At 42.8% G+C, this 15,044-nt stretch overlaps 1 protein-coding gene across 24 annotated transcripts in view; it reads left to right on the forward strand.

Annotated features, from left to right (window-relative positions):
* The window catches only part of rims2a (regulating synaptic membrane exocytosis 2a), a 152,212-nt gene that overhangs the window by 37,892 nt on the left and 99,276 nt on the right, over positions 1 to 15,044 (forward strand). For 20 of the 24 annotated variants that reach the window (XM_042221887.1, XM_042221888.1, XM_042221874.1 and 17 more), the window contains one exon: positions 5,619 to 5,878. In XM_042221887.1, coding sequence (XP_042077821.1) covers positions 5,619 to 5,878 — 260 coding nt within the window. The other 4 variants (XM_042221892.1, XM_042221893.1, XM_042221889.1 and 1 more) reach the window with 1 other exon arrangement.

The following is a 15,044-nucleotide window of genomic DNA, read 5'->3' on the forward strand; positions in this document are numbered from 1 at the left end:
TTGTTTCCACTGAGCGCGCAGTGCCAGTCAAAAAACAAAAAAAACCCCATTTTTAACACGTTTATTTGGGTCACAGAGAGGCTGAAGGGGCTGTGGGTCTGACAGGCATCAGCCATTTTTGTGTGAATCCATACACTGGTTTTCCACAGCAGTCCCCTCCTCTTTCTTGTGTCTCTTGAACTTCAAACAAGGAGCATAAATATTCATCAAGTCTATTATTATTACTGCCGCGCAACACTAAAATTAGAAGCTCATTAAAATGTAATTCACCACGTGCAGCCAGTGTTAGGGCATGTGAATGTAGGCGCTCTCCTTGCGTTAGTATTGGCTGGAATACACACTTACAAAACAACAAAAATAGTAATGACACCCTGTAAACCTTTCATTCTAGAGAAGTGCCTCAAAACTCCTCAAACTGAATATGCATCTTTAATAGGATGTAATAAGGGAAATATTGGGTGATAACCTCTGCTGAAACATGCTATGTTACCCTCCTGGTGCATTCTGTTCCCTTTCATAAGGCCAAAGTGTTCAGATCTCATCCACTCTGGACTGCAGCTGGATACTTTGTGATGCCCGTGTGCTTAAGCTGGACTCTGTCCAGGTCGGGATGTTCTGAGGAACACTTCACTACCCAAACAATGAGTCTTTAATGAGCGGTTCAGTTCACCCCAGTTCAGGTGAAGCAGGGAAACAGGGATGCAATATGATACCTATGACAGTTCATTTACTGCCCCATCAATATTGGAGCTTGTTGCTGCTTTAGCTGTAGATGAGCTTATTTTTGTCTCTATTAGGCAGCTGATATGCAACAAATTTCACAGAAAACCTCCAAATGCAATCTTCAGTTGGAATCGTGGCACGGACCCTCAGCAGGGTTTCTTTATAACTGTTAAACAAATGAATGTGGCACAGATGTCACCAGAAGCTCCTCATCTTGATTTGAAATAGCATCCTGTGACGATGTTACGGATGAATGAGTGTAAAATGAATGAATCTAAAAGTGTCATTTAACGCTGGAGCTGGCTTTCTGCTTTTCTTGTTTTTTGCCTGGAAGGATACTGCTGATTCACTCTGGAGTGTTAAATAATGTTGCAGTGTCATTTAACGGCCACAAGAGAGAGCTCGGTGCTCTCTGCTTGCTGCAGATCCAGCAGCTTTGTGAGGGGATGTCTCTTTCAGGAAAAAATTGAATGGAGCATGCACAACAGTGTTTAATATGTAATGGACATTGCTGATGGATACATGTTGTTGTCTTTACTTGTTGGTTTATTCACAGAAGAAAAAAAAAAGGGGGGGGGGTGTCAAAGATAACCTCTCCTTCAAAGACATATGTGAATGTGCACTGCCAATTCCCTAAGAACACACCCACTTTTTTTGGAAGATGATATTTGCTGCTACCCTAAAAAACAAACCTTTGGTCTGATGAGAAAGTATTGGAAAGGAAATTATTTATTGATCCTGTGGCATGTGGTGTGTATTTCCCTTAATTCACTGCCTCAGTAAGCAGCCTATAGCAGGTTGAATAGAGTATCTATCTTCCAGGTGTTTTGGACAGGGTGGTAGCGCTTTATTTTTTTTAAATTCTTTTTTATTTTTCTATTTTTAACTGCAGGTTCAATGACTATGAAATGTGCAAACACAGAGAGAAATGGTCCTGCCTGAGGGCCACAGCCCCCAAACCCGCTGCCTGCGCTCAGCCGTGAAGAGTTGAGCCAAAGGGAAGCGCGTGTGTTTGAGAGTCTGGAGCAGAATGGCTGCAGTGATAGTGAAAATACCTGGGGCTGTTACAGCTGCTTGACCAGTGTGTGTGTGTGTCATTGTGAATGCATTCATCTACTGTGGAGTCTTTTTGTCAATGTTCTCTGCAAATGAATGGAGGTTATAATAGTTTCCTGTCAGTGTGGGTTGAGCTCAATCTGTCTTTGGATTGCATCCCTGGATGGACTGTTAGCAGCCTTATGCTGTGTGGTGTCTGCCAGTGTGACTAAAGACAAACCAACGTGCTTCCGTTACTGTCACACATCTAGTACTGTGCTACAGCATTAGAGATCTTATCTCTACCGTCAAAGTTTCAGCAGATTTCTTATTTTTGGGTTGAATTTGAGAAATTTTGTATCCTTAGCTCAGAAGTCTTTGAACTGCTAAACCAGGTAGCACTCACTAGCCTCTCAAGCCCATCTATAACCTCTGTGAAACATTTAGGCATCCACAGAAAATGCCCTGTCATCAGTGTCACTACATAATTTCATTTAATTTCATTCAGTGTTTTTTAGATATTGTAGATTCAGCCTGTGGAGGTTTTTCCCCTCCTCCTGTCTTATAGACTTTATAAGCCTCAATTTTTATTCTGACTCAGATCCAAAGTGCAAATCAAATCCAAGTATTGATGTCTGAAGCTCGGTGTGTGCAACATTTTCTGGACCCATGCAGTTTTGTTTTTTTGGCCTGTGTTTTTGGAATACTAATAGGCTATCAGGTATTTCGCTGATGAGATAAAAGAGCTTGACATGTGCAGTCCAAGGGCTGAGAATATGGTTAATTATTATTGGCAGACTGGGGAGGTGCACAGTAACTGACTCCCTGTTAATTGTAGTTTGGAGGAGTAAATATGTAGGTCATTGGCTACAGCAGTGGAAAGGGCAGATTTCAGGTAATTGACCAGGTAAAACATTTTTTCCCATGATCCTACATGCTCTAATGTAGGTAGTTACTTTATTAGTGTAGATACCCTCACATTTCTCCATGAGTAAGCTTAATCCACTCGTCCACACACAAAAAAATTGTTTGGCTGAGAAAAACAAAACTCTGAAAGAATCATATAAATTATACCTAGATTATCATTAATAGCCTTTTTGTATTTGTCTTTGTCGGTGATGATTGATATGTGGGATTTAACTAGTCTTTGGTGGAATAGCTGCAGCCTTTGGGGTCTCCTGGTGTTTAGTAATGTGTGTGCACATGTGTTTTGTCAGCAGACATACTGAAGGCGCTGGCATACGCTGCTCTGCCTTGATTACTGCAGAGCACTGTTACCTGAAGCAAAAAAACCAAAAAAACCCAGACTCCTTTGTGTGATTGGAGACTTCCACGTTGAGATAACTTCCCATGATTTAGTTACAATTCACAATGTTAGTTAAATCAAATACAGGAGGTAATGTGGCGTTGATTAGGAGTAAGGTGACAGCTGGGTCTTCTACAGTGACCCCTGGTTTGCTGCAGAGCTCTCACAGTGGCACTGGATAAATAAAGGAAGTTGTGGTCTGATTGGCTCCTGTCCTCTGGGACACATAAAGCACAGTGTGTAGCCTCGCTGCTTCCATTGTGTGTGACCAGAGTTCTAAGTCATCTGTAACACTGATAGGAGGTCATAAATACCTCGTGTGTCACTAGAACATAGACCAGTACATACTGTGTAGATGTGTAGATGCTGAGCTTCCTTTGACCTATGAAATATAATGCAGATCCTTCATTATTGTGACATTAACCTGTGTTTTAAAAAAAAAGGCTAATGTTCTCTTTTTTTGTGAGGTGTTTCTTGTGTGTTTCAGTCGTGTAGCATCTCTCTCTCTCTCTCTATACATATATATATGCAATGGAAGAAGGAACTGACCTTGAAACATAATCCCTCCATAGCCGGTTATCAAGATTACGTGAAGTATCCTCTGAAGGTCTACTAGATGATGTGAATGCATTACTATGGACATAATCATGGCAGCACAGGAACAAGCTCTAAGCACAAGATCAATAGTTCTGGGGTCTATCACACCAGGCAAGACCCCAGGTGCAGGCTGTGTAAAGATGCCCCTGAGACAATCCAGCACATAACAGCAGGGTGCAAGATGCTAGCAGGCAGGGCATACATGGAACAGCATAACCAAGTGGTTGGCAGAGTGTACAGGAACATCTGTGCCGACAAGGCCTGGAAGTCCCGAAGTCAAAATGGGAGATGCCCCCTAGGGTGGTGGAGAATGACTGAGCTAAGATCCTGTCGGACTTCCAGATACAGACGGACAAAATGGTGATGGCTAACCAACCGGACATAGTAGTGGTAGACAGGCAGAGGAAGACAGCCGTAGTGATAGATGTAGTGATACCAAATGACAGCAACATCTGGAAGAAGGAACACGAGAAGCTGGAGAAATACCAAGGGCTCAGAGAAGAACTCGAGAAGATGTGGAGCGTGAAGGTAACAATGGTCCCAGTGGTAATCAGAGCGCACGGTGCAGTGACCCCCAAGCTAGGCGAGTGGCTCCAGCAGATCCCAGGAACAACATCGGAGATCTCTGTCCAGAAGAGCACAGTCCTGGGGCCCTCAAGCTCCCAGGCCTCTGGTAGAGGACCCGAGCTCGAAGGATAAAGACCGCCCGGATGGGCGAGAGGGGAATTTCATATATTGCTTAGGAAAAGACACAGGAGGTCTTATACGAGGCTTTTTCCTTACTGTTCAACTGCACCCAGGGTGTTGTGATATAACAGTGTGACAATTTATAAAACTGAATGATTGACTGTGTAACTTGATGACAGCTTTTGTTTTCTCTCTGTCCCACCCAGAAAAAATTTCTTGGTCTGTGTGTTAGTGCAAAGGTTGCATAGGATGTTTTGGGTTGTTACCAACTATAATAATTTGTTAGGTCTCTGCCACGGAGGTGGAGAGACCCAACTCTGCGTCTCTCTGTATTTCGTTTCGAACCAGCGGCTGAGATAAGCAGTTTGGAGCTGTGGTACAGATTGAGCCTTTGAACCTGTTCTGACAGTTGCCGTACAGGCGGGCGCAGTTTAAACAAGTTCAGTTAATGTAGACATAACATTTCGGTCAATTCAGCACCCGCTTATACTAATAACGGTAATGCACTGACTCAGCACTGGGACTGTAAAAGCACGATGTGTGGTGTGGGTCGGGGGTGGGGTGCTGCAGTGGCTCTTTGCCACCCCCAACTGGCTGTCTGGCCTGCCAGTCATTTAGTAAGGTCTTACTCTTCTCAAATTTTACTCAATGAGAGAGGTGTGGTCACCCGAGTGATATTACTGTCCACTGACAATCCAGCTATACCAATAAATAAACATTATTTTATTTACCCAGGATGACACAACACAGAAAAAAAATTATTGCCATTCCCTTTAAAATATATTAGCAAAATATGCGTAACATTCACTATGATGTAGCCTCTGCTGTTAGTCGGCTGTATTTGCACTAAAACTACTGTAGAGGATGGACGCACAGGCTCAAAATGTAGAGCAGCAATAAAAAAAAAAATCTGCACTCATGTCACTTTACCTTTCACTGATTTAAAAGGCTGCTGCATGTGTCTAATATTTCATCATTCACCTCATCACCATGAATTGTGAGTAGTGTTTATGAATATTGTCGCTGCAGGGGTGAAAACACTCATTTTACTCACTTTCATAAAAGTTCTCTTCCTGATTCCTGATTGTCAAACACCTTGAGAGATCTTTTTGGTTTTTTTGTTCACCCAGCAACAACAATATGCCTCATAGTCATGTTACAGCTTTAGATAACAAATACACAAATTACTCCATTGCAGCTCATCTTAGGTTTTATAAGGCTGCCACCGCCTCTTCAGTTGAACTAACTGTTCCCCTTCTCTTGCCTGCAGGTTATGTGGGTATGCAACTTGTGCCGAAAACAACAAGAAATCCTCACCAAATCGGGGGCATGGTTCTACGGCTCGGGGCCTGATCAAGCGCGGGGTGTGTTTGAGGGTGGGCCACAGGGGAAGAAGGCCAAACTGCAGGACCCGTCCCTATACCCCTACCAGGGAGCCTCAGGAGACTTGACACCAGCGTCAGACAGAAACAGACCTCACGGCGGGCTCCTGCCCAGACAGGCGTCCCTTGACAACGGTTCAGGGCTAAGGTACACAAGCCCCACACATGCACACCTCACTTCTGTTTGTGAAAAACAACAACAAACAAGCAAGCATGCGCTGCATGCACGGTGTAAGTTACAGACAAGAGCTTCATAAAGGTGGTTCATCTAACAGCAGAAAGCCTTTTAATATTACCGCTGCTCTGTGTTGCTGTAGAAGGAACAGACATGCAAGCCTGCCATAAGAATCCATATAAGCTTCTTCTACATGGAGCCCATGAGACCTATAAACGACACAGGGAGATATATACTGTATCTAACTGGCACTAACTCAGCTATTCTACTACAGTCATCCACCCACTCATTCTTTCTTCATTACACACACATGCATGCATGCACACACATACACCACAGTGGCACACATGATCACAGATGGTTGAAACTCTGATTCAGCTGCAATGGGAAACAGGCAGGTGAGGTGTGTGTGAAGTGATTAGTACTATCTCTGTTTTTGAGACAAAAGCGCACTTTTTCACTGCAGCGGTCCTATTTAGTAATTAGTCCTGTTTGTAGGCCAGCTCGGCCACTGCAGTAAATAAAGTATTAATAGGATGGGTTTTTTTGTTTGTTTGTTTTTATTCGAAAAGCAAGAGTGGGCTAATTACAATGCAGAACACTGTGTTTCTTTTGTCATATGCACTAAGCGCTCCCTCTGAGTGCAACACTCTCACATGCTGACAACACGGACACGCTGTGTTTGTGAATCCCATATCTGGTTGCCTTTTTCTTGATGCTGGTGTCAAGTAAAGTAGTTACTTTGATGTCCACATGGGGGCTCCTTGCTCTTTATTCTTCTAAAGGTTGGATGGACGCTTATAGTCAGGATCTGTACACTCTCTGGAATTTCTCAGCAGAGCCCTTGAAATAAAACAACAACAAAAAAACCCTCTCGTGTCCGTCTTTGCTCCTTCTCAGATGTAAGGTAACTCAGCATTTGTTCAGCGTAAGGCTTTGTTTTCCACAACCCTTGGTGTGCCACAGCAACCTTATAGCTCACAGACTAACAGTTGCCCCCTTGTCTCTCTCTGTCTGTTCTTCCTCTCCATGCTTCTTTATAGGAAAGATGGGAAATGCAGGCTGTATACTTAGCCATGTTGTGGAGAGCACACTCAGTGGATAGCCTGGATCTAATTGGAGAGTTGTACAGAGTTAGCCCAGAGTAATTTATGTGCATCTGTGTTACATGCCAGCAAAGTACAGTTACGCTGACCTGTGTAGCACAGGGACAAAACAACCTGCACAACTCTGGTTACAACATGTCTCTAAACACAGTCCTCAGAATCCACTAAAAATTTCGTACGTGAAGTCCATTTAACACATCTGCCCTGCAAGTCAGTTGGAAATACACGAGTGTCCTGTTAGAGCTTTCACTGTGTAATGAGGCCACTGTGCTATGGTTTAATTTGAATCGGTTCAGTTTACATATTTATATACAGGACCGATTCATAGCCGTGTGCATCTCAGGGAACTTTATACTGTAAGGTACAAACCCTACAGAATTATAGACAAGAACACAATGAGCAAGCAGAGTGACACATGAAGCCTTTTCAGACATGGGATACGTAACACTGCCACTTCATCAGTCTGTTACAGTGATGGCATGATGTTATTCTCCCATCTTCCATCAGATATACCCAGGGTGCGAGATTGTTACGCATTCAGTGATGTATAACACACAAGGTTACAGTTTTATACAGCAGGTCAGCTGTATTTTGGTAGTTATATAGAGGATATGTCCTTCTTGTAGTTGTGGAAACACATGCAAACATAATGTAGCAGACTTTAGTCAGGGGATCAGACTTTTTCCTACAGTCCTGATGGCTTGGATGCAGTTAGAAGATAAGGATGGCCACAGTGTTCTTGTTGAATCTCCCTTAGACTGTCCAATGATTTAAAAAGAAAAAGAGCAGAGAATCAACTGCAAATTGTAATTAAAGCTGCAGTGCTTTACAGTGCAAAGTAATGCAGGAGTTGCTCAGACTGCTCCAAACAGTCAGTCACTCAATCACTTTTTGTTTCCGGCCGAGGATTTTGCCATTATATCGTGAATGATTGCATAGCTTTGAGAGGTGGAGATGGTACCAGGGAGTAATTCTCGCATTGACATTGCCTACATTTGCAGTGACAAAACAGGAAACTGGCTGTCTGAAAATTCATGGGATAATGCTGATGATGGATAGCACAGAGTGTATAAATAGAACTCCCTCCGCATAAGCACCGAAACCCACTTTCATTAATCTTAAAGAATGTTTAAATTAACTCCTGGATCTGTTGTGCTAAAAAAGGAGGGGGAAAAGCTGGAGGTCTATTTATAAGGAGAAATAACTTGGGAGGGCTTCCAATTTGTCTTGGTCTCGAAGGTGTCATTTGAATGAACGCACAAATATGCCAGGACAGCTGCAGTGTTGGATGATGCTGATGAAACCGCCATACCTAAACAGGGACTGGAATGTACTCCCTGGGAGAATTTCTTCAGATTCTGCATTTTCAACACATTTAACCCAGCAGCGGGCACATTCACCCTGCCAAAAAAATGTGAGAAGAGGAAGGAGCACAATAAACCTAGCTCGAGCATCCTGTAACAACCAGCAAAACCCAGTGTGTTACATAGTAAGCTTGGGACAATTGTTTAGTCAAACCTAGTCTGTCCCAGTTTAAAGTTGGGGACAGACAGTAGTCCTATTTTATGCACGTGCCGCATTGGCCTCGATCAGCTCTGCAGTGAAATGATAATATGGTAGAATAGCTGACACAGATAGTTCAGGGTTAATAGTTTTTGTTGTTTTAGTCATCAGTTTCATTTGAACATATAATGTTTTCTTTTAGATTTGTAGGAGAGGGTTTGTTTTGAGCCCAGCAGTTCATTTCAGGTCAATTTTATTTATATAATCGAATGAGGCTTTGGGTTTAGGTAAACCTAAAGGGGACTGAGTGTTTTTGATGCTGACTCACCTGGTCCCTTGCATGGAACAGTGGAATAATACAAACATTTGCAATCCCTCTAAGCTTAATATTTTCATAGTCTAGTATTTATAGTACTTCATATATGTTTGAGTTTAGATAGATGTGGGTAACTATAGCATCTGCATGTTTGTTTTGTTCCGGACTTTATTATCCTAACATGATCACAGTGCCAACACCATTCTACATAAATACATTTACTGCCTCATGCTTAAACAAGGGCCACTTTATTGTGTTGATTAACAGCTGAAGCGCTGCTTTAAATATAGCAGATCTATATTTTATCTCTCAGTAAGGTTATAATAGTTTACTAAAACTAAACTAACAACCACAAGTAGATGTAAAAAAAACAAACAAAAACGGTTTATTAACCTAAAATAAAAATTAAAAAGTAGACATGTGAAAAAACAATTAAGCCAACTGAAACGACTTAGTGAACTTGGAATATTATGAACATTAAAACCAAATAATAATAACGATAATGGTTATTATTATTACTATTATTATTATTATTATTAATAATAATAACTACGACTGAAACTAACTTAAATTAAACTTCTTCCAACTCTGGAAAGTAAACTGAATTAAAAAAAACTACAACAAAAAAACCCGTACAAACAAACAGATTTCTGAAAAACACGAAGACTTGTAAAAATATGTAACCACATTAAATGCATCAACTTTAAAGAAGGGCCTGGAATTAACTGGGTTCTTTTTGGCTAATTTCAAGTTTTTACAGTTGGCTCTCTGGACGAAATGAAACGCATTAAATAAATAAATAAACAAGCAGGCTCTCGGGAAAGCCCTGATTAGTTGCGTGCTTTGTCCTCACAGTAACTTTATTGCTGATTGATGTAGCGCTGATATTCCAAAGCCGGATGTGGAATGTCGGAAAGACAAAAAGTCGTGACGCTAGCACGCCCCCTTCCACCCCCCTCGTGCGTGATTCTGACGGTTATCTGCTGCTGTGCGCGTCCCGAAGAGTGCGCGAGACAGAATGGAGAGATATGGCGAAAGAGTTCGCGCGACTGTATCGGTAGCGCGTGCGTACGTGTCTGTGCGCGTGTCAGGGCAAGTGTGTACTCTTCATGGGCAACGGGAAATATGAGTTGAATGTGAGGCAGCAGCTGATGCGCCGGTACGGGGATGCTACCGCCGCCGCCAGGTGCAGTGTAGGATGGTTCTTCGCTTTTTCTTTCCTCCGGACGCTCCTTCACCTCTCCCCGCACACGGAGAAGAGATTTTTGCCGCTGCCGCGAGAAGAAGAAAAGGCTTGTTACCGGCACCGGCACTGCCTCCCTTTTCTCGCTGCAAGTCCGAAGCATTATGACCGAAGGAGCCCACCCGGTATGCGTCTCGTTTAAGGACACTTTTTTACCAGCAGTGCAAGGAGGAATATGGAACTTGATCGGCGTCTTATTTGCGTTTAATGCGCCCCCGGGAGATAACATTGATACTACCACTACTACTAATAATAATAAGGAAAAAAACTGACAAGGTGTATGTTTAGAAGGGGGGCGTCCGGAGAGAGCGCAGGCTTTGGGATGTAATGGTGGGAAAAGGGAAAAGGCTGAGCACTTACTGAGGATAAAAAGAAAACCGAGGTGGGGGGAAAATGCAGTTTGAGACATTGCGTCAGTTCTGTAGCTCGGTTTTATCACATTTCAACGGGGCTTTCACGGCACCTCAGAACATCTTGCAGACGGAGCTGTTCGAGCAGGCGCTGAGCAACATCGGGTGAGTGATTCCTTTGTAAAAGAAATGCCCAGATTTATGAGGGAGGGCTTCCCCGTTGGTATGTCAGGCGAGATTTTTTTTTTTTTTTTTTTTTTTGGGGGGGGGGGGGGTGCATGTATTGATCGGTAGCCTGCCTGCGTAATAACAGCCTACAGTATTGTGCTGCTGCAGATATTTCCTGGCTGGGATGATGGGGGCCGATCAACGTCCCTGCCGCTCTTTGCTCAGTGCGCGTGCACGCGCGCAAGCTTGCACGGTTGGACGTTGGTAGTTTTATAGGCACACTGTGACCACATCGGGGGTTACCGTAAATGTATATACGCGCGTGCGCCTTTATGGCCCAGCGCACGGCTGCTGCAGCATGTCTTTGCCCTGCTGCTGCTGCTGCTGCCTGAGAGGAGAACATGAGGGAGGCAACGATCATGAGGGGTTAATGTACATCTTAGGAGTCCAGTGATGGGGATGAGTGGGGACTCCCCCCCACCCCCTACTCAATTCCCCTACACGCCCACTATATGTTCTTTTGAAGGTGTATAGGGGGAGGCAAGTTTTTTTTTTAAGGTGTCAGTTACTTGACAGCAAAATGGCAGCAAGAATGGACATCATGTGCATTTTGCAGATGAATTAATAATCTATGCTTAGACTAACAGAGCAATAATTACTTACATTTGCTGTGCTTTAAAAACCTTTCCAGTACAGCGTCACTGCAACATACAGGCATTGCTGTAATTTTACATTTGCTGCTAGATAGAAAGTGTGTGTGTAAAGAGAACGAGAAAGAGAGAGAGAGAGATGCACCGAAGCATATTACGATTAGTCTGCTAAATGCCCTGTACCCTACGGACAGGCCTCTGGTCATCTGGCCAGGCATGGCTGTTGGACACATTATGCAGTCTGCAGAAGGGCCGTAAACTTCCAGCTTTAGGGTCGAGGCTTGGGGGACCGACAGGCTACTTTTCTTTCTTGCTATAGACGCAGGCCCCCGTATCGCCACACCATCCACAGTCTGTCTCTTGGGACTTGCGAGTCTTTCCCCCTGTTGTCCCCCCACCCCTACCGTCAGAAATAATTTACAGCTTTGCCGGGCTCTCTGCCACCTCACATTACATGGCCAGAACACTCAGCCACTGGAAGGGCGGAACAGGGGGTGGTGGGTGGGTATCTATGCCTGAAAACTGTGATCCAGCAAGCATTACATCTTACTGATTAAATTGAACTTATTTTCCATTGCAAGCTTTTTGTTGTTGTTGTTGTTGTTGTTTTCTTCTCAGCAAAACCTTTCAGTTTGAGGGTGGTGGTGGTCGAAAGCAGTCCAAAACAGGCTGTCTTTTTAATGATAAACGATCACATTTGCAGCTGGTATTTCTCAATGGCAAGAAGCTGTCATGACAGACTCTTAATCGTAGTTACTTTTTCAGGACAGCACAGCCGGTGTCATCCTCTTTGTTCGCTAATTTGTCTGTACACAGTGTGGTCAAGCTCATAATAACAACACAACTCCTTAAACCAGCAGTGTGTGCTGTTATCAGCAGATATCCAGCTTAGCAATCCGTTCGATCGCAGCCGTTTGAGTCTCTCTCCCTCTCTATCTGTTACTCTTTTCACAGGCTCGGCCTCCTAATGGGCTGTATGCTTTTAGATCCAGCTTCCATGTATTATGCATGTGTGCGTCAGCAGAGGTTCTAATGGGGTGTGTGAGATCTGTTCTTAGAAGGCTTGAATGGTTTGGAATTGAGTGGTCACTACATTTAAACTGCAACCATACTCCCTCCCCGCCGCCGCCTCTAATACACACGCTTTCCACTTATAACCCATCCAGTGTGGCATCTCTTTGTGCTTTTCTTCTCCAGAATACCTCAGACCAGATTGTGTCTGCTGGACTTTTGTTTGTAGCATTAGAAGGCATGTTACTGAGTTCTTTTTTTTTTTTTTACAGTGCAGTTTTTGTAGTCTTTCCCCAGATTGTTTTTGTAGTCTTTCCCCTGTTGTGAAGTGTGTGATGCAGAATAAGTGGGATATGTATACAGGAGCGTTTGATTTTCGGCACAGATGCAATGTAATGAAATCATCTCCATGCATCAAATCCAGCATGTTAAATGAAATTGACGTGGCTGCTGCTCGATGATTCCGATTGTGCCGCACAATCTGGGGTGTGAGTTCAGTGAGTCATCCTCTTACTCACAGCTGTTTACATCATGCCACATTCACGTATATTGTCCTCCTGCAGTGACGGTGTATTTGCAGCTGTGGATTTTCTAGCCTATACGTGCAGCACGTTGCAAACCAGCTTATTACCAGCACCGTCAGCATCACACTAAAGGTTCCTCTGATGTGGAAACTCTGTGGATTTCTCCCACGCCCATCACGGTCTCTGCTCTCGTCCCCTCCAACAGTTGGGTTGCCATAACAATAAGGTGTAATTTTTCATCATTAGAAATGATGCTGTTTTGTCTCTGTCGATCAATATTAAAGTTATCGGGATGAGAATGACGATGTGTTTCTAGAGGTGGGACTAGACCCCCCTTGATATGATGTTTTGACACTTTTTTAACACATATTTTTACATTTTGCAATAAAATTAGAGTTGCAATAACATATTACACAAGTTATCACCTTTCCTTCAAACACAAATTATGTCCTCAAAGTTAAACTTTGTCAATATGTTTCACCCAATAAGACGAAGTTATCTCTCTTCAGTTATTTCTTATTGATGTAAAATGAGATTGTCAAGCATACAAACACTGTCACTAAAACCTGCCATAAATGTTGCCATGAAGATTGAATGAGGTCAAGTTGGGAATTACTAATACCATCTTGACCTTATTATTATATGTCGCATGGTTTTTCAGTTGGGACAGTTAATTGGATGCTTGCTCAGCTAACGTTATCTCAGGTTGTTTTGTGCAGGAGACGAGCCCTCTTGTTGACAGAGTATTTCCATTTATTTATTATTTATTTATTTTCATTTATTTAATAAAATATCAATATTTGATTTCCCTGTATCAACATATTATACATGATTTCTACATTGGCTAAAGGATGTCCACAATTTGTATCTTTATTGTCAAAAGACTCGTGGAAAAAGGATCAGTGAATTTGAAACCAAGAGCAGCAGTCTCAGCGATTTCGGTCCTGCTGATTTGGTGACACCAGTAGTGGTAACAGAGCACTGAATTCTGGCAGCAGCAAAACAAACTGAAGTCAGGTAATATTTAGACTTTCTTGTCTGTCACTGCAGATGGGTCGAGTCTGTAGGGCATGGTGAAAGTAGTCAGTTATGTCAGTGAGGAGGCTCATCTGACAGCTCACTGTTGCTGCTCCTTTTGTGGCCCTACTTGCAATATTTGAACTAATTTGCTGTCAAAAAAAAATGCTGAAAATAACCACTGCCCACTTTTAATACATGCATTTTTTGATGAATAATAGTAGTAGAGTTAAGCCTGTGAGCAAACACACTGCATTTCCTATAACTTCATACAAGTACCTGTTGTTTCACCAGATAAATGCTTTAAATGTACAGTTGCAGCTGTGGGAATTGTGTGGTTCGCTGCCACTGACACCCAGTCGGCAATATTTCCAACATGTAAATGTTCCATACTTGTTTTAGTGGGCAACTCATTTACCATTTTGTCACGTTATTTGGCAATAGATGGAGACTAACCAATATAATTTCCTTTGGGATTAATAAAGTATTCTGATTCGGATAAAATGAATATCATGGCAGTTTCCCATTGAAATACTTTTGCACAACTTTCCCGAATGGAACAAAAAAATATTACTAGAATCTTTACATTTAACTTATGTTTCATCGCAAATTATTTCACTGAGAAGGTGTGAGCCCGCTCAGTTAAGAGCCAAATTTCATTTGCTTTTCAGCGGTGCATCTGCAGCAGCTAATTTTCCTGTAGTAGTCCTTGACTGAGCTAATTAGTAAGTGCAGGCATGTCAATAAGTACTGCACGTGCAGTCTTACTTTGTTATTTGATTGCAAAGCAGCGTTACATAACAGGTGCGCAGCTTATTGTGTCAGGATGATCAAACTAGCTGGATGTTTTATTTTGGAAAAATAAACCTACTAAGAACATAAAATACAGTCATCTCTAACATGATTAAGTAATGACGCACAATTTACACTTATTGTTGCCCTTGCATCTTGTCGGCCCATGTTGATAATAAGCACTGTGTTGTGTGGAGTTCAGTGGAGAAACAAAGCAGGGAGTGAAAAAAATGGCAAGGAGCAGACAGAACGTACCAGAGGAGGCAGAAACACCCAGGCATCAGTCACCATGGTGACAGAGCTGTAGACAAGGCAAGACATAGCAGACTGCAGCTTGTGGGACTGGAAGCTCTGGATCCCCAGATTCATGTTGATGTGACAGAACTAGAGAAAAGAAGGAGAGGGAAAGATCGCAGACCCAGAAAAAACACGAAACAAGGCGTTGGATTCTAGGGGAGG

Source organism: Haplochromis burtoni, unplaced genomic scaffold (assembly GCF_018398535.1).
Source record: "Haplochromis burtoni strain Fernald_Lab_line unplaced genomic scaffold, NCSU_Asbu1 Contig_76, whole genome shotgun sequence".
Taxonomy (NCBI): domain Eukaryota; kingdom Metazoa; phylum Chordata; class Actinopteri; order Cichliformes; family Cichlidae; genus Haplochromis; species Haplochromis burtoni.